Source organism: Rhamphochromis longiceps, linkage group LG3, assembly GCF_057381845.1.
Source record: "Rhamphochromis longiceps isolate RC_006_pf linkage group LG3, R_longiceps_female_GT1.1, whole genome shotgun sequence".
Classification (NCBI taxonomy): Eukaryota; Metazoa; Chordata; class Actinopteri; order Cichliformes; family Cichlidae; genus Rhamphochromis; species Rhamphochromis longiceps.
In genome coordinates, this window is record NC_140559.1 from 10353920 (window position 1) to 10374052 (window position 20133).

Here is a 20133-nt window from a genome sequence, read left to right on the forward strand (position 1 = left end):
CAATAACCACATGACTGTCCCCGCCACTAACACATGACCCTACGCTGTGTCACTGCATCATTCCATGTTTGGCACTGATCACCACCTGCACTCATGTATATATCTTTCAACGTAGCACTCATAATTCTTATTCTTATTTTTATTTTTTCCTCTCTATTTAAGCGTTATCTGACAGTATGTTTGCACTGAAGTACCGCAGCAATTTCCTAATGTTGTAAACCTGCTCAACATTTGGCAATAAAACCCTTTCTGATTCTGATTCTGATTCTGACCTGTTTGCCCGGTAGGCAAACTGCAGAGGGTCCAGCTGGTGGCCTGTAATGTCCTTCAGATGGGCTAACACCAGTCGTTCGAAGGATTTCATGACCACAGACATCAAGGCGACAGGTCTGTAGTCATTCAGTCCTGTGATGGTGGGTTTCTTGGGAACAGGGATGATGGTGGAGCGTTTGAAGCAGGAGGGAACTTCACACAGCTCCAGGGATCTGTTGAAGATGCGAGTAAAGATGGGAGCCAGCTGTTCAGCACAGGTTTTGAGGCAGGAGGGTGAGACGCCTTCTGGTCCAGGGGCTTTCCTGGGCTTCTGTTTCTGGAATAGTCGGCTCACATCCTGAGTGTGTATTCTGAGTTTCAGGGAGGAGGAAAGGGGGGTGAGAGGTGTGGTGGAGGTCGTTGAGTCTGGATTGGAGAGGGTGGGGGTGGTCGTTGAGTCTGGATTCGAGAGGGTGGTGGTGGTCGTTGAGTCTGGATTGGAGAGGGTGGTGGTGGTCGTTGAGTCTGGATTGGGGAGGGTGGGGGTGGTCGTTGAGTCTTGATTGGGGCGCAGGGTGAAGGGGGGAGAGGTGGAAGGTGTGTTGGGGGTCAATGTCTGAAGCAATGTCCCTGGGGAGGGGAGGGTGGGGCGTGGGAGTCTGTCCGTCTCAAACCTGCAATAGAAAGTGTTTAACTCGTTGGCCAGGTCTTTGTGTGCTTCAATAGTGGGTGGGGGGCGTCTGTAGCTGGTGATTTCCTGCAGGCCCCTCCACACTGACGCAGGGTCGTTGGCTGAGAGCCGTTCTTCCAGCTTCTGGGAGCAGATCCTTTTAGCTGCTTTGATCTCCTTGGTCAGTGTGTTCCTGGCTTGCTTGTACAGGACCCTGTCACCACTTCTGTAGGCGTCCTCCTTGGCCTTACGAAGATGTTGGAGTTTAGGAGTGAACCATGGTTTATTGTTGTTGTATGTGCAAAAGGTCTTTGTTGGCACACACACGTCTTCACAGAAACTGATGTATGATGTCACAGTGTCCGTGAGCTCATCTAGGTTCTCAGATGCAGCTTCAAAAACAGTCCAATCAGTGGAGTCAAAACAGTCCTGCAGTTCCTGCTTTGCTGCGTTAGTCCACTTCTTCACAGTTTTGACTACAGGCTTGGCACGTTTGAGTTTTTGCCTATAAACTGGAATAAGATGGACCATGCAGTGATCAGAATGTCCCAAAGCTGCCCGGGGCACAGAGCGATAGGCATCTTTTAGAGTGGTGTAGCAGTGATCCAGTATGATGTTGTCCCTGGTGGGGCAGTCTATATGCTGTCTGTATTTAGGGAGTTCGTGGTTTAGGTTTGCTCTGTTAAAATCCCCAAGAATAATTGTAAAGGAATCCGGGAATTTCCTCTCCAGGGTAGAAATCTGGTCAGCCAGCTCGCACAGTGCGTTGTTCGCGTTGGCCTGAGGAGGGATGTAAACTCCGACCAGCATGAAGGAAGAAAACTCCCGCGGTGAATAAAAAGGTTTACAGTTGATGAAAAAACTTTCCAAGTGTTTCTGTAACACTGTGACATCAGTACACCAACCTTCATTAATGTAGAAGCAGACTCCACCACCCTTTGTTTTCCCTGAGAGCTCTGTTTCGCGGTCCGCCCGGTGAAGTTGGAAGCCCGGCAGATTTAAGACAGCGTCTGGGACTCGCTCACTGAGCCAGGTTTCAGTGAAGCAGAGGGCAGCAGAGCGTGCAAAGTCCTTGTTAGTCCGGTTTAAGAGCAGTAATTCGTCCACTTTGTTTGGAAGAGAGCGGAGATTCGCGAGGTGAATGGAGGGGAGTGCCGTGCGGAATCCTCGCCGACGTAGTTTCACCAGCGCGACTCCCCCGTCTACGTCTTCTCCAGGAGCCACAGAGAGCTGCTGCGCCTCCAACTAAAATCGCCAAAAAACTTTCCGGGTTTGTGAAAAATGGATAAGAACTATAGTGAGACGACTGCCTGAACTGCCTGATGTTTCGCAGTTCATCTCTGGAGAAAGTGATGTGGTCTGAGTGACCAAAAGCGCAGAAAATAAACAGAAACAAGAAAAGTGCGAGAGAGCGCAGTACCGAGGCTGCCATCCGCGGCGCCATCTTGGATCATAATATTCAATTTCAATCAAAAACAAATTAAATGATGGGGTTGAGTTTTGAAATTTACGTTCATGTATGTGGAATTTCCCCAATAAGACGGAGCAGCCGAAGAGTGAACTGTCAAAAGTACTGAATATGACGTCACTTATTTATGTGCGAATGTTTAATAATTAAAGGCAGTCATATATCCACAAACACAACACGCTGAAAGTCAGTGATATATGTATATGTGTGTGTGTATATATATATCTTATAATAATCTGACAATACTATAATATTGTCCATATTATATTTACATTACCACAGTGAGATGACTTTAGTCTCATGAATAACATCAGCTAATTGTTATTTACAAACTAATCACACGCCTCTCACTTCCGCACTTCTCTTACTACTTCAAGCGTGCGGTCTCTTAATTGGGACACAGCCAGTGTGTTTGTTTGTTTTTTTGTTTGTTTTTTTGTCCCGTTTGGATCTATAGCCATCAGAATTGTTGTCTTAAGGCCAAGAAAGATGCCAAGTGGATTTATTTTATCAAGTGGATCATCGTGGCCTTGCCATATTGGTCCATTTGATTGACCTTTATTATAATTATGAGTTTATTTTATTTTCAGTTGTTACAAACGGGACAGACATGACTGGGGGATAGGACAGGGAGAAAGAATGAAAGAGAGGGAGAGAAAGAAAACCAAAGGGGAGAAGAGACGGTGAGAAGGGGGGGAAGAGAGAAAAAAAACAAACAAACAAACAAACAAAAAAAACAAAACACCTGGATCACCTGTATGGAGAGAAAAAAAAACAGAAGAGAAAGCAAACAACAAAGAGCAACATAATAAGAAAAAAATAAAAGCACCATCACAATAAACTAGCTAGCAATAGATATCAATAATTACTAAATAATAAACGATATTGTGCAACACGCAAGATAGACAGCGCACAATGTGCTTTGAGGCAGCAGCCAAGAAAGCTGTAGTCCACGTCTGTGAACACCCGTGTGTACACCTGTGTGCACACCTGTGTGGATCAGCATGCTTGCATTCCAAAGGTTTCTCCATGTAATGATCTGCTAGGGAGTGTGGGGGGGCCACAGCCCCGTCCTCCAGGGCGTGAAGCAGGTATGGAGGAGATCAAAACTCCAGACATCCAGAGGCCCCCAGAACACAAGAGACCAAGGAAGACCAACAGAGGGGCAGCCGCGCCACTGTCCCAGAAAGAGCTGAGGAGAGTCCCAGATGAGGGCTCATTCAGCAGCCGCGGAGCAGAAGCCAGGGGGGGTTGCAGTGACGCGCCCGTGAGCTCCGCCGCCAGCCAGCCGTGCCTGAGTGACCGAGCCCCAGGCCGAGAGGCCGGGGGCACCCCACCTCCGAAGTGGCCCGAGCGAGCCCCAATAAGCGGCCGCCAAGGAGTGAGCCGGTGTGTACCCGGACGCCCACCCCCAGACACAAAGAACCACCAACGCACCGACACCTGAGGGAGTCCGCCACCGGCAGGGGAAGTGGTGGTGGGTGGAGATAGGCCTCCAAACCTTGGAGGGCCTGAGATGTCCCCAGAGAGGTGGCGTCTGATACCCAACCTGACATATAGACACAGACATACAGGCACACACAGACACAAACATCCATTCCCACCCTCATGCTCTCATATACACTTACTCCACACTCAACCAACGTGGAGACAGACATAAAGGGACGCTGTACACACGATCACACTCCCCAAGCGTACTCTACAAACCGGGTCTAGGTACCCTTGCCCCTGGAGGGGGGAACTGCACCCAGACCCAGGTGGTGTTACCCTTTTCCCTGCGGTGGGGAGAGGCAGACCACCCCGACTCCGCAGCAGCAGGGAGGCCCCACACTCCAGACCGCAGTCGGACGGCCAACTCCTCGTAGCCCCCCCGCTCCAGCAGGCCGCAGAGAATGGGGGTGAGAGAAGACTCCAAACCTCCCTCCACCCGCTCATTGTAGTGTTGATGCATGTGTGTTCTAAGGTGCATTTAAAACCCAGGAGGGCATGGAGCTACCTGCCAGAGAGCAGCAGGTAAGCGCATAGTCCCTCCTGCTAGCCCTCAATGTCTAAGTGTATTTAAAATTGAGAGGTGGGCAACGATGCCAGGGGTGAGGTGTACACCCTTGATGGTAACTTGGACTCCGTGTATCGTGCCCACCCCCAAGATCCTATATGTATGTGTAATGAGAGTGTGAGTAATGTGAATGTCTAAGTTGTGGGATAAAATTGAGACAGAGGCAGCCAGAAGGGGACAGAGGGGGGGGGGGGGGGGAGGTAGCCTCCTCTGCACCCTGGTGACATACCCCTACTCCAAGGCCCTGCATGTGTGGGTGGTTGTGGTGGAGCGGGAAGAGGGAGGCAGCTGGAGATGGGGAGGGAAGGAAGGGAGGGGCAGGTGTGTTTGTTTTGATTCGTGGCCTTCTAACGTGTCGCCGGGATCCCACAATGCACTGCAGCGTGACGTGAACTCCAAAGCCCTTTAATCCATAATGTAAATATAATATGGCCAATATTATAGTTATTGTCAGAGTATTATGATATATTACAGCAGTGAGTGAACTCTGTGCCTCTGAGCTTCAGTAAAGATTCAAGTTGCAGTTATTTATATTTCCTGTCACCTTAAATCTTCACTCACAGACAAGTATCTGTGACAGTGTGTATACAGATGTGTTATATATAAGAGACAAACATTGTTCTTTTAATATGTTGGCATTACTAAATGTGGCTCATTGCTTACATATATGTGTAAAAAGCAAATGTAGGAGCTGTGGTAACTGTGTCTGATAGAATGAAGAGCAGACTGATATATGAAATATTCCTTTATTGGGTGAGAAAATCAGACCATGTCATAACTGCTGTAAGTCACACAGAATAGATATCAGAGCCTTAAACAGGCTGACGTCTGCTAAATGGGTCAAACTGGGCAGAAAGTCTACAAACACATAACATCCTGATAGAATATGATGTAACACTATAGATCAACTTAGCTCAGAATATATAAAGCATATAAACAGTTACAGCAATATGATGCAACAAACACAGCAGCTACTGATCCAAAATACTCAAAGCTTCATAGAACTGAAACCAACATTTATTTTTAGCTCCATTCTGCTGCTGATACAGACTTTAGGTTTCTGAACATTAAACTTGTTGCTGCCTTTCATAGTGTGTAACTTGAAGGCCCTGAGTACTTTCTCCCACACTGGAAACACTGGGATGATCACATTATTTGAACATTACCTAACGAACATTACCTACCTAACATATGATGGAGGCGTAAAGTTTTTGTGTTTGTAAAAGTTTCCTGCTGACAAACACAGCTGTGACTCTCACTGTCACAGTAACACACATGAACTCAGGTGTGTTTTAAACTGTAAACTATTTAAATAACACATGAAGTCATATTTCACAGTGTTTTTAAACAAACTGAATCATTTTATTAAAATAAAGTTGGTTTTATTTTGAAAATCCTCAGTGTGGAAGCTGATCTGGCTGAACTTTATTTTGAAGAGTCTATAAATATTGATTATTGATCGGTGCTGTGTGTGTCAGATCATGTTCACCTCCAGCTGCTGTCTGCCTGGACACTGATGACATCATGAGCTGTGAGCTCTGTGATTGGCTGCTCTGTGTTAGAGCTCAGCTGCACTTTCAGTCACTCACAGACTCTCACACACTCTGTGAGGTCCACACACACACACACACTCTGTGAGGTCCACACACACACACACATTCTGTGAAGTCCACACACAGAGTTTAACTGTCAGAGAGCTGCTGATGAAGATGAAGGAGCTGCTCCTCTTCTTCTCCTGTGTCCTCTGTGTCTCTGCTGATGGTGAGTTTGTCTCTGTAAACAGCAGCTTATTGATCAGGTCATTGATCAGGTCACTGATCAGTGTTTGATGTGTTTCAGCTCTGCACAGTGACATTACTGTCACTGGCTGTTCAGACTCTGATGGAGAGAAGATGTATGGACTGGATGGTGAAGAGGTTGCCTACGCAGACTTCAACAAAAAGGAGATGATCGACCCTCAGCCTCCTTTTATTGATCCTATCACTTACCAGGAAGGAACTTATGAATATGCTGTGGCTGATCAACAAATCTGCAGAGAGAACATGAAGCTTTTTGGTAAAGGCATGAAGGACTTCCCTCCAGAACAGGGTAAATACAACATGTAACACCTGTCTCACCTCACCTGTGTTTACCTGCACGCTCTGTAGAGTAACACACTGATGACATCATCAGCAATGATTTACTTTGTCCAATCAAACACAGCCAGCTTCAACCTGATTAAATATAAGACATAATTCCACCTTGAACACATTCAGACTGATCATGTGTACAGAAACACTGACGTGTTTATATTTGTGTTTATATTTCAGTATTTCTGAATGCAGTATTCTGCATTTACTGCAGATCACAGTTTATTTTATTTTTCCTCCTCTTAGTTCCTCTGAAGCTGAACTGAGTCTGTCTGTAGTTTAACTTCATGATTCTGACCTCACTCTAGCTTCTCTCACACAGACAGTGATGACATCATCTGAGTGAACACCTGAACGTTTTATTGATGTTTATTATCATCATGATCACCTGCTGATGGGAACCAGCTGAAGCTCTGATCCTCTGCCTGATGTGTTTGTGCACAGATGTTCCTTCAGCTGTGATGATCTACACCAGAGATGAGGTGGAGTTTGGAGAGAATAACACTCTGATCTGTCACGTGACTGGTTTCTATCCTGCTCCTGTCAACGTCTCCTGGACCAAGAACGGACAGAAGGTCACAGGATCCAGCATCAACGTTCCCTATCCCAACAAAGATGGGACCTTCAAACAGACATCCAGACTGCAGTTCACCCCACAGCTGGGAGACATCTACAGCTGTGCAGTGCAACATCTGGCCCTGACAGAACCACTGACCAAGATCTATGGTGAGAAAACTTTATTTAAACACAGAGCACTGACAAAAGATTGAACCTAGTGTTCATCAGAATAGGATTGACAGTTTGAGACAGATGTGTGTTTTTCCTCTTTGCCTCCAGATGTGTGGTTCATATTCTCTGTGTTTGTGTCTCCAGAGGTGGAGGCGTCCGCTCGCTCTGATCCAGGTGTTGGACCGTCTGTGTTCTGTGGAGTGGGTCTGACTGTGGGTCTGCTCGGTGTGGCTGCTGGAACCTTCTTCCTCGTCAAAGGAAACGAGTGCAGCTGATTGGCTCACGGTGATGATGTCATCATAGTTCTACAATGAGCTCATAATGAGTGTGTGTTATTGTTGTGTGTGCAGACTTCACCTGCAATGAACATCTGCTTCCTGTCTACCTGTCTCACCTGCTATAAGTTAATCTCCTGTATGAGCTGTCCTGTCACCGTCTGTGTCAATAAGGTTCAACTCTGGGATTCAAAGCAAACTAAAGCTCCCTCGTCACAGTGAGTATCTCCACCATCCATCCAGCAGATTCCACCTGGAACCTTTTCCTGCCACAAAAACAAAGGAGACAAAAGTCAAATTAATGAGACTCAGACCAGTTTTATCTGAACTCAGTGTGTTCATAAACTTCTATAATGAGTCCTTGTTTATCAACAGTGTTGGGGAGTAACAGAATACATGCACCGCCGTTACGTATTTAAAATACAAAATATGAGTAACTGTATTCCGTTACAGTTACCGTTTAAAAAGGTGGTATTCAGAATACAGTTACATTGTTGAAATAAATGGATTACACTGCGGTACTTTCCTGTTTCATTTTGTTGCGGGTCAGGACTGTTTGGGTTTTGTTTGACAGCTACGCTCTGTTGATCCAGGCGGCAGTGTTACGGTTGCCATGGTTACAGGGCGCTCTCTCTCTCTGCGACTGTGTGTTTCCTGGGTGAGAGAGCGCCTTTTCGTTGTTGTTGTTGTTGTGCTAAGCTAACAGGCAGAATGCTACAAGCATAGCTCTAAAGAATGTAGCGTCATGGGCAGTGTAGTCCGTGCTGCAGGGAGAATGGACTGCCATACACGTTATGTGTCTGTGAGCGCGAGGAGGGAGAAAAAGGAAAAGTACGAGCTGTCGTCGAGGAAAAACGGGAGCTGGAAGCATGTAAATATAATAATAACCACTGCAGCCAAGAAGAGTGCCTGACGAGCCCAGTTGTAAGTAAGCTATTAAGACTCGACTGTACACCGTGTTCGTGTTTTCCTCCGAAAACAATAAGTTCCGTTGGAGCAGCCTTTCAACGCCTCTCTCTGTCTCTCGCTGCAAAGTCGACCCAGACAACAAAGTAAAGCTATTTTTCGGCTACGAGCCGACAGGGACCCCGCCGTATTAGTCAGAGGTCCCTTTACTACAGTTCGGAGTCGCGGACCTTCAGTAACAGTAATAAATCACACAGCAATAGTACATTCACGTTGTTGTAAAAAGCACGATAATATATTAAGTAATCCAAAGTATTCAGAATACGTTACTGTCACTGAGTAACGTAACGGAATACGTTACAGAATACATTTTGGGGCATGTATTCTGTATTCTGTAATGGAATACATTTTAAAAGTAACCTTCCCAACACTGTTTATCAAACTGTTTCAGATTTCCATGTATCAATAAAAAACATCAGAGTAATAAACCCACAAATCTGAGTGTTCTTCCTGTGTCTTTACAAATATTCATGGATCCATTTCACTCCCTGTGGTTTGCTTCTCAGAGCTGAGTCAGGAGTGTCTGAGCAGGTTCATGTTTCCTGTGTATAATCATGTGATTTCATTGGTCACAGATGACATTACTTTTTTTTTTTTGCCTGTCCCGTTTGGCTCTTTTGCCATCAGAATTATTGTCTAAAGGCAAAGAAAGATGCCCAACAGATTTACTTTACCAAATTGACCATCCCAGCCTTGCCGTAATGGTCCATTTGATTCACCTTTTATTGTTTATTTTATTTTCACTTACTGAATACGGGACAGACTTGACTGGAGAAAGAAAGAGAAAGAGCTGAGAAGAGGGACGGGGGAGAAGGGCAAAAAACAAAAACCAACTAAATAAGCAGACAAAAAAATACATCTATTGATCACCTGGATCACCTGTTGAGAAAGAAAAAAGAAAACAAGCAGAAGAAAAGAGCAACATAATAAACAACATCACGATGATATATGACCAACTGAAGACCCACAGAGGGGCAGCCGCGCCACTGTCCCAGAAAGAGCTGAGGAGAGTCCCAGATGACGTTACTGAATTCCAGTATTTGAAAGCAATTTCAGATTGAACACACGGGCCCTTTAACTCTAATAAAAAAGTCTGTGTGTGTGAGTCTGCTGAAAACAGCAGTTTAAATAAAAATCAGTGAGTGTTTGTAGAAATGAATCCAACATGTTTCTAACGCTGCTGTAACATGTTTTAATACCTGAAGCAGCATTTACACTGACTCTGACAATCACGTTGAGATGAACTCTTTTCCTCGTCAACAGTCTGATCACTGACACATCTATGAGCTGAAACGTGCTGTTAGACTCTGACTGAATGTCTCCATTGAATATGATTTAGTCTGCGTGAATATCTAAACAGAAAATGTGAATTACAAACATTTAAAGTTCATCTGAACCTTTGCTCTGAATGTAGCAGTGAAATGTGATTCAGCTGCTCTGGAGCCTGAAACTTAAAAATAAATCTATACTACATAATACATCACACTGCACATTAACTAAGAAACTGATTTCATGAGACGCATTGTCAGTCCAATATCCATGAGATCTGTGCCGTCCACACAGAGGAACATCAGAGCTCCACAGAAATGTTTCACAATAAGAGTGCTTCTGTCCTTTTAAGTTGAAAGAGACAGGAAGTATAAACAGTGTGATGCAGTAAATTCAATTGATCAAAAGTACTGAGAAAGAGAGGATTACTTATTATTAATGAAGAAGAAGAGGACAGGTGTGTAAATATGACCCCTGTTAATATGAGAGGTTATCATTATTATTACAGCAGTGCATTAGTGGTTGATTTAATGTGGTGGCAGGTAATTAGATTCATGAGCTCTGACTGAATACAAATGAAAACAGGAGATTTTGAGTAAAGAGGAAATGTGCTGATGATGTCACAGAGTGCTGCTCTCTGCTTTTAAAGCTTTAAAGCAGCACACTCTTCCTGGTAACAGATGATGCTGTGGTCATGTGACCTCTCCTCTGTTTTTAGAGCAGCTCTCAGTCAGACTGAGTCAGTTTGTCAGGAGAACTCAGGAACATGGCTTCATCCTTCCTCTGCCTCAGCCTCCTCTTCATCAGCCTCAGCACAGCAGGTATGATCGATACACTGATTAATACACTAATCAATACACTGCAGAGATACACTGATCACTTAACAGTACAGTGATCAATAAATGCATCACTGATCAAGTTATTTGTAAATCTGTACACAGCAGGTGTGATCAGCTCACAGTCTGATGTTCTGTTTGTCCTCAGATGGATTCAAAATGTATACGGTGGATCGCTGTAACTTTAACTCCACTGAGCTGAAGGACATCCAGTACGTCCTCTCTTACTATTACAACAAGATCGAGGTCAACAGGTTTGACAGCGATGTGGGGAAGTTTGTTGGATACACTGAGTACGGAGTGAAGAACGCAGAGCTGTGGAACAGTGGTGCATACCTGACTCAAGTGAAAACTGAGAAGGGGACGTACTGCCTACACAACATTGGTGTCTGGTACAGCAACGCTCTGTCTAAATCAGGTGAGTGTGCTGGTCTGTGTGACATCATCAGGTGTTGACCTCACTCTGAATCATTCATGATGGACTCACAGCTGCAGGTCAGACTCTGGTGATCAATAACTGTAATAAATCACTGACTCTGAACACTCTAACCTCAGTCTGTGGCGCTCCCTGCTGGTGAAACAGGCAAACTGCAGCTGTTCATTAAGCTGAATTATTGCTCATATTTATTTTTAAATATTTCCATATAAATATTTCTAACAGCATGAAGCAGCCTGACAGGTTGATAAAACACTTTTTCCTTCTTATCTTCTAATTCATTTATTTAAAATCAGATAAAAATGAGAAACACTGATGTTTGTTTGAAGGCCGTCTGCAGTTTATTTATTGATTCTGACTTTCAGAGCTTGTGTAGCAGCTTCACACCTGCACACATTACAGCTCAGATCTATGAGTCAGTGTAACAGTGGAGCGATTAAATATACTGAAACAATTATAAAGTTCCCATTACAACCCAGAGGAAACACACACAGATATTTTGTCTTATTAAATATTTCACTATTTTGGCACTTAATGTTCATATTTATTTCAGCCTTTTGTGTGCAGCGGTTTGTGACTGTTTGCCTGTGAAAAGGACTCAATGAATAAACTTGACTTACTTGAATGAAATCAGCTCCCAGCAGCAGCAGCTCAGAGGAGCATGAGGAGAACCAGCTCAGACCTCCTGTGGAGGGGAAGCTGTCTGAGAGTGGAAACTGATTCTGCATCTTCTGCTTTGGGCTATAGATGATCTATGAGTGCACATACACGCACCATGAGTGTTAGATGAGCAGGCTGTTTACAGGAGTGACTTCCTCTCTGTGCAGTGACATGGTGTGACCTCGGAGAGCAGAGCATTTTCCTCCATCAGCCAGCAGCTGTTTTGTGACCCATCTGTGTGTGACTGGTTGATCAATATGATCAAATAGACCAACAGAGCGCCCCCTGCAGGCTCTGGATGGTACCGCCTGATGTAAGGGGCTTCTAGCCCCACTATGTAGGGGTGAAGAGGCGCACAGGTTGCCCTGAACGACTAAAGGGTGGTGGGATCTGAGTCCATGACCCCCCCTAGTACAGTTGACCCTGATACTTACTTCTGTAAGAATGGTTTTAGCTGTCTAGCTGCTACAGGCACAGAAGAGGGGCTCCAGGATGAAATCTTGAGAAACGATGCCTGCCTGGAGTATACTATACTATCAGACATAAACACAGCCTAGCCTACCTTCCCTCCGATTTTCTGTACCCCAACCAGATAGCTAGGGTGCCCCTACTCCAAGGCAGCTTGGGTTAGACAAAAAACAGTGTTGGGTGTTACTGTAATTAAATTACTTTTCCACTGAAAAAGTAGAGTAACTGATTACTGTTCATTTTTAGGTATTTTAATTACAGTTACTTACAATGTACTTGCGTTACATTGTAAAATAATTAAACTCGCTGAATACCATTATTTAATTTCATTAATTTATCTTCTAAACGTAGAAGTAAACTCTGCTCTTTAACATGGCTGTAGTGCAGCTACTCGTCATTTCGCTCCAGTTTGCTGCACAGTCGTTTTCTACAGCAGAAGCTGTCTGACTCGGCTGAAGCGAGTGGCTGTTTTATGACATGGACATACTCCCGTCTCTTCACTTTTCTGAAACAAGCAGACAAGAACATTACAGTAATATGTAAAAACTATCGGCTGCTGTTAATAGTAATCTACTGAAGCGCCTGACACGGAGCATAGACGAACACTTCTGAGTGATCCTTGTTCATCATCCATTGATAACACCGCAGCAACTCCTGCTAAGCAGCAAAACCTGGTTTTACTTCAGCAGCACAGAAAGCACCTGAAGGTGAGCTTAAAGAATGATTGCAGGCTACATAGCTGGACTGGCCATCGGGCATACCGGGCATTTGCCATTGATTTTTCGTTTTTAATGGGCGATGGGTTTTTTTTTTCTTTGTTTTTTTTCCGTAACAGTATAAACACTGAAAGGTGGTGGATTGGCCAGATGCTGGGAGGTGTGTAAAAATAACTCAGTTGTTTTGTGGTGGCTATGGTGGAGCTTCTACAGATTCAGTAACATTAGCAAGTGATGGAGGCCAGCAGGTGGATGAAGGAAAGGGGAGGCAGGAGGAGAGCCCCGAGGCGGCCGCCGGTCCGAGAGTGTCAGGTGAACTGAACTTCAGGTAAGAAGTTATGAGCTGCAGTCTATCTGGGTCAGATATAAACCAAGTTTAGGTGCAGTTTATTTTAGTCGTGCTGACTTTTTACTGTCAGTTACAATAACTCGTTTCTATACAGCTGGGTGGTGCTATGATGTTACTGATGTTGAACTTGTTTTATCTTGTTCATAAGGTTAGTTAGTAGAGTTGCCAACCGTCCCGTAAAAAACTGAATCGTCTCTCGTATTCAGAGAAAATATTGCACGTTTCTATTGAGGTGAAAAGGAACAGTTTGTCTGGTACTTCAGCTACAATGAAAAAGACACAAAGCTGGAGTTATTCTGTGTCTTTGCTTCACAGCTGCCTCTTCTTCTCTCATTCTCTCCCCTCCCTCTCCTGTTGCTACTTCAATCATGAAACTGATCAATGATGTAAAATGTATAGAAATCCATTATTGTACATAATTTCTTCAGAAGTAAGTACTGTATATGATGCCAGTATTTCCCACATTTTCTAGATACTGCACCAGTACTGTGTGTAAAATGCCATCAAAAGTCAATTAAGTTTTTCTTTCTCACCTGTCTTTCTGTCTCCTTTCACTTTTTAAAGGTTGCCATGTTAGAAAACATATTTTGCCCTGCCGTGCTGTTTATTGATGTGGCAAATGAATGGTTTATGAAAATATATCTAAATCTGTCATCAGTAATCAGTAATGATCATGTCTCACCTCTAGTCTTCTCTGTCTTAATGTCAGGTTTCCACCGCGTGTTGTAGATGTTCAGGAGGTTAACTCGACCAACAGTCTGCTTCCAGGTGCTGTTTAGAATGCCAGCATAGGGAGGATGATTCAAGTTTATTAGATTGACACATGTATACCAACAAGACTGTGCATCACTGTGACAACAGTGTTTGTTTTCATTCAAAGGCTTTATGGCTTTAATACCTGGGGGGCCGGTCTCCAGTCAACATGCCCGGGCCGATGTTTTGTCCCAGTCCAGCCCTGGCAGGCTACGCTGCGTACTGTAGATTGTCCGTCTTTAACAAAATGTATTTATTATTTAAAGAGTTTAATTTCTATTGTTTGTACATTCAAGGGTTATATGGATTTTAAGAAGTATTTAGTTAAATACTTATGTAGTAATTAAGTTACTTTTCTGACACAGTAATTAGATAAGGTTAGCCATGACACATTAAGTGTCATGGCTAAAGTCCTCCCATCGGCTCGTCAGCTCCCAGTGAGTCGGCTAACTATGCTCCCTCGCTCCGAACCCAGCCTAATCCAACAGGAAACGGTGGAGGGTCTTAAAGAAAAGCACAGCTGGAGTTAGCTCTCGCTCCAACTCCCCATGCTACCTACCTCGACGGTGGCCTGCAGCACCACCAGTTGCGGCTCGCGGCTACACAAGCCAACCTTCGCACACGGAGTGAAACTCCGTCTAAGCTTGCTGCAGTTGCGACTTCTGCTCCACTGACCTCACGGAAACCCCTTTTGGGCTCAGCCGAACCGTGAGGCTTTCTTAATGTGGCTGCCCGTGACAACACGCGGGAGACAGCTACTTCTCCTCAGCTTCACACACACCAGAGCGCGTGCACGGCTTCTCTGACTGATTTTTTTTCTCTCCTTACCCAGACAGGCCACTTGAGGCACTATATGGCAGCTAGCACCATCCACATGCATGTGCCCTTACACTGACTAGAATTACACCCCCCCCCTTTCAGGGCCTTGCTCACCACCACAATCACAATCTCCTCCTCAACACAAACATAGTGTGAATAGAAATAAGTGTATCTAATAGGGGTGCAACGATACACAAAATTCACGGTTCGGTTCGATACTTTGGTGTCACGGTTCGATATTTTTTCGATACAAAAAAAGTTCATGCCTTTTTAATTTGTCATTTATTAAAATTATAAATATATATTTTAACTGTGCGTGTTTTTTATTTTGACAGCGAATGCGCACCTGCGGACCACTTATGTGCAGCCCTGGTTATTTAGTTCGTCATATTGCAGCCACAGAAATTATTTTGTCCATGAAACCATAAAGCTGCACTTTCTTTTTGCCTTATAGTCTGATTTGTCATAACTTCTCCGTTTTGTGGTAAGCTTTTCTTTGGCTGTCACTTCTTCACCCTGACCTGTCTTATTTGGCTCAGCAGAACTGAAATGCTTTTACACGCTCACTCACATAAGCTCAGCGATTCTCTGCGCGATCAACCTCTCACATGTTTAAGCTGCGGGGGATTTCACTTGTCATGTTTGCATAGTAAGCTAACGATTAATAAGACGATGTCAGAGGAATTGGTGCACAAATTATCATCACTCACAGATCAGTGCTGGCGCTCTCTATACACAGTTCGCACGATTGCAAAGTGAAAGCAAAAAAACAAGCGCAAATTCAAACGCGATTTCAATATGTCACATATTGACAGTGGCTCACCGATGCCAATGACATAATTACCCAGCTACATTTCTGAAAGAATGCAAAAGCATTGACATATATTTTTCTTCCTACAATAGCCGGACGGGCAGGGCAGAGATAGATTTTGGTAGCCTGACTGAAAAAATCGCTAGCCCCGGGACGTCGGGCTAGCGATATTGCGAGCCCTATATCTGATTGAGGAATCACTCATCTTTGTCTTTGCACTAGGATGATGTCGGCGTAAATGTGCAGTCATATTCGTTGTGTTCCCACTAGTGCTTTCAGGTTAATCTCGTTGAAATGACCTTAACGCCACAACACGGCAAATCTCCGTTAACGAGCTACCGCCGATTGCCCCGTGCATGGGGCTAGACGGCCAACACGTTAACGAGCTAACTGCGCTAACACACTAGTTCCCACCCATGTAATTGAGCATTGCATGGCACATCCAACATACTGTTTTACTTTAGTCCATGACGCGCTTACCTTCAGGGTCATACGTCACATGAAAACCAAAATAATTCCAAACGCCAGATCTGAATGAGGGTGGGGGAGGTCCATGTTGCAAGGAGAGCTTAACTTCTGTCTCGCTAGCTTGCCCTGCGCTCTTCCTTCTGACGATGCTGTCTGTGTTGAGCGCTCAGTGGATCTGCGCTGGACAGTGCAGCCTAGGCGGAGTAGTCGAACACAGATTCACTGAGCGCTCAACACAAATTGATAAAATAAATTACAAATGTTGTATTGTTCGATACATATGCGTACCGAACCGAAAGCACTGTATCGAACGGTTCAATATCGATACGAATATCGTTGCACCCCTAGTATCTAACAATAATAAGTCATTTGTATTTTATAATTTCTGCTCATGAATCAAACAGCTGGATGAGCAGAAATTCAAACTGGGACCAGCTGTGGATTCAGTCCTTTAGCTTGATGTTGATATTAAACTGAGTGAAAGCAGGCTGGGTTCATCTATGTGTGGATGATCTATAGCGATAGTTTATCATCTAGTCTCCATGTGTCAGATTTTACTTTCAAACCACAGCAGCTGATCTGCAGGAGGATCAGTTCACTGATGGTTCACACTGATGTCACTCTGAGTCAGCACTTCACTGGATATTAATAAAACCTGATCCAGGTTCAAGTCTGGTAGATTTCCAGCACATACAGCTCTGCATGTCTTACTTTATAATAATGATGTTTACAGCCTGATGATGTTTCTCCTCACAGCTGATTCATCATCTGATGTCAGACTGGTTATATGTGACAGTATCTTTATTATTAAACATGAATACAAAGATCCCTGATGATATGATATTACCAACGACAGAAACTCATAATGTCTTTCAGCTAAGCCGTACGTCAGACTTCACTCCAGTACGCCTCCTTCTGGTATCCATCAAGCCATGTTGGTCTGCAGTGTCTATGACTTCTACCCCAAATACATCAAAGTGAGCTGGCTGAGAGATGGACAGGAAGTCACCTCTGATGTCACTTCCACTGAGGAGATGGCAGATGGTGATTGGTACTACCAGACCCACTCACACCTGGAGTACACACCCAGGTGAGCCCACATCAGGTCCAGGAGCGTCATTTCTAATAATAAGATAAGATAAGATAAGATAAGATAACCTTTATTAGTCCCACACGTGGGAAATTTGTTTTGTCACAGCAGGAAGTGGACAGTGCAAAAGTTATGAGGCAAAAATTAGGATACAATAAGAATAAATACAGTACACAGCTGTACAGAATAGAATAAAATAAAATACTATATACAGTAGAATAAAATAAATATACAATAAGATAAAAATAGAATACAAATACAAATACTATATACAACTGAGTAAAAATACAACGATGACAGAAAGGATTATTGCACTTAGTATTATTGCATATGTATGGATGTGTGTGCTTGATCAGTTAAAGTCTTTATTATGGAGTCTGACAGCAGTGGGGAGGAAAGACCTGCGAAATCTCTCCGTCCCACACCGTGGGTGCCGCAGTCTCCCACTGAAGGAGCTGCTCAGTGCTGTCACAGTCTGCTGCATGGGGTGGGAGACGTTGTCCAACAGGGATGACAGCTTAGCCGCCGTTCTCCTGTCACTCACCACCTCCACTGGGTCCAGAGGGCAGAACAGAGCTGGCCCTTCGGATCACCCTGTTCAGTCTCTTCCTGTCCCCAGCAGAGATGCTGCCGCCCCAGCAGACCACGCCATAAAAGATAGCAGAAGCCACCACAGAGTCATAGAAGGTCTTCAGGAGTGGGCCCTCCACTCCAAACGACCTGAGTCTCCGCAGCAGGTACAGCCTGCTCTGCCCTTTCCTGTAGAGGGCGTCTGAGTTATGAGTCCAGTCCAGTCTGTTGTTCAGATGAACACCAAGGTACCTGTAGCTGTCCACAGCCTCAATGTCCATACCTTGGATGTTCAGTGGTTGCAGTGGAGAATGAATGAAACCTGAACAAATTTTATCATGAGGTCTGCAAGTTTAAAAGTTTAAAGTCCAGATCTGAGAGTCAGTGATGTTTGTGTTGAAGGTCTGGAGAGAAGATCTCCTGTAAGGTGGAGCACGCCAGCCTGGAGAAACCTCTGATCACTGACTGGGGTAAATACCTGTCTGTATCTACACACCTGTACATACCTACCTGTCTGACTCTCACCTGTGTGACTCAGATCCCTCCTCGTCCATGCCTGAGTCAGAGAGGAACAAGCTCACCATCGGAGCCTCAGGACTGATCCTGGGTCTGATCTTATCTCTGGCTGGATTCATCTACTACAGGAGGAAGGCCCGAGGTCAGAACTCCCACTCACAGACCAGTTCATACCTGAAACCAGTTTAGAACCAGGATGAAATCAGTTCATACCAGTTTAGACCAGACTAAATCTCAAACCACATTACATGAATCTAAAACTGGTTTGGATCTGCATTCTTTTAATATATTGATGTTTCAGGCAGGTTTAGAGCATTGCTGTTTATTTTCAGACACCTGTTAGTTACATTAATGTTTCAAACACAGGTTTTTACTGTTTCTGGAGGACTCTCAGACCTGGTTCAGGCCCTGAAACATGAAACTTTACTGAATCATTGCCATTGATCTGTGTCAAGAGATGTATTCTAAGACACTTCTTCAGCTGAGAGTCAGAGAGTAGAAACACACACACACACGCTGCAGATTTTACTTGCAAGGGCGGTCACAGAGCGCTCACACCAGAGTGGGGGCCCTGTGATGTGCGCTCTATTCTTGCTCTTGTCTTTATTTATATACAAGGGTAATACAATAGTAAATATGTCTGTTCATAGACAGAGGAATGTTGATGCGTATGTGTGTGAGTGTGTGAGCGGGGAAGCGAGTCCTCTTCCTGGTAGGGAGTGAAACTGCTTGTTCTTCTTTTATTGTCGCTGTGGGAAGAAACTAATAAAAGAGAACAGAACAAGTCTCGTACTGAACAACAGTCTAAGTCATCAAAAGGTCAACATGAGTATGCTATCATATGCAAACTTATATCATTAAAAGCTTATACTGACTACTAAGTACAACTCTCCATTGACAATCTGTTAAAACCAGTGTCCATGGTTCTTTCAGGTCGCATTCTGGTTCCCACTAACTGAGCCTGGATCCTGGTCCTGGTTCTGTCTGATGAAAAGCTGCTGCTTCCTGTGTTCAGACTGATGATGATGATGATCTCTGTCTGGACTCTGATCCAGGACCATCTCAGTGTTGTTGGTGGTTGTTATTTCACTGGGATGGTCACAACGACCAGGACAGAGATAGCTGGGGATCGAACCGGCGACCTTCCCGTTACAAGATAAGCTTCTCAACCCCCTGAGCCACGGTCTCCCCCGTGATCAATCACAGGATATCAGTTTGTATACAACAATGAATCTCACCTGACATATTCAGACAGTAACTTACTTTGTTCAAACAGCTGAAACAACAAAACGTTTAACACTGAAGTGTTTGAAACATGCATTCAGTGATTACTAAAACACGTAAAAAAAAAGTCTTTAATGTTGAAATATTAAATATTGACCTGGCTCAAAAGCCTAACAACCTATGACTAAAATTAAATGAATCAAACATGTTAAATAGTTTGGGTAAATATTGCTGGACCGGTTCAGCATTTGCTGTCACAGAGGAACTGTCAGGGTCAGACGGCGCCCCAACCGGTCAACCTGCCTTTGTCTTTATATGCGTGTGTGTGTGCGTGTTTTCCTCTCTCACTCCTGACATTCACAAAATCATGACATTTTTAACCTTTTTTTCTCAAACTCTCTTATTAACTCTTATCATAACCTATCTTATCAGTCCAAGAACTAGTTATGAAACAAACAGTGGGGGTGATGTGTATGCAGATGGGGCCAGTGATGCGTGATACTGGTATGGTGAGTATGGTAATGGGGTGCAGTACATTGGTGACTGTGACATACACACAGGTGGCACAATTGCCAGTGGTGGGTATGGAAATACAGTGTATGA

The 20133-nt window shown here is 44.3% G+C and overlaps 2 protein-coding genes across 2 annotated transcripts; both read left to right on the forward strand.

The window, feature by feature from the left end:
• The first annotated feature begins 6103 nt into the window (after nt 1-6103).
• On the forward strand, nt 6104-7937 carry LOC146672859 (HLA class II histocompatibility antigen, DR alpha chain-like). The gene is made up of 4 exons (XM_085401611.1): nt 6104-6207; nt 6286-6534; nt 7020-7301; nt 7449-7937. Exons 1-4 carry the CDS (start codon nt 6150-6152, stop codon nt 7577-7579), a joined length of 720 nt encoding a protein of 239 aa, XP_085257737.1. The 5' UTR covers nt 6104-6149; the 3' UTR covers nt 7580-7937.
• A 2593-nt stretch (nt 7938-10530) lies between these two features.
• On the forward strand, nt 10531-19400 carry LOC146672860 (H-2 class II histocompatibility antigen, E-S beta chain-like). The gene is made up of 6 exons (XM_085401602.1): nt 10531-10635; nt 10799-11068; nt 17007-17220; nt 18193-18260; nt 18329-18448; nt 19240-19400. The coding sequence occupies exons 1-6, from the start codon at nt 10581-10583 to the stop codon at nt 19263-19265; spliced, it is 753 nt and encodes a 250-aa protein (XP_085257728.1). The 5' UTR covers nt 10531-10580; the 3' UTR covers nt 19266-19400.
• The last annotated feature ends 733 nt before the right edge of the window (nt 19401-20133 follow it).

Bases quoted from the DNA above. Each gene is read 5' to 3' on its own strand.
- LOC146672859 (XM_085401611.1), top strand. From the start codon at position 6,150: ATGAAGATGAAGGAGCTGCTCCTCTTCTTCTCCTGTGTCCTCTGTGTC. The intron at 6,208-6,285 runs GTGAGTTTGTCT...GATGTGTTTCAG, and splicing joins CCTCTGTGTCTCTGCTGATG to CTCTGCACAGTGACATTACT. The intron at 7,302-7,448 runs GTGAGAAAACTT...TTGTGTCTCCAG, and splicing joins ACCACTGACCAAGATCTATG to AGGTGGAGGCGTCCGCTCGC.
- LOC146672860 (XM_085401602.1), top strand. From the start codon at position 10,581: ATGGCTTCATCCTTCCTCTGCCTCAGCCTCCTCTTCATCAGCCTCAGC. The intron at 17,221-18,192 runs GTGAGCCCACAT...TTTGTGTTGAAG, and splicing joins CACCTGGAGTACACACCCAG to GTCTGGAGAGAAGATCTCCT. The intron at 18,449-19,239 runs GTCAGAACTCCC...TGGTTCTTTCAG, and splicing joins CTACAGGAGGAAGGCCCGAG to GTCGCATTCTGGTTCCCACT.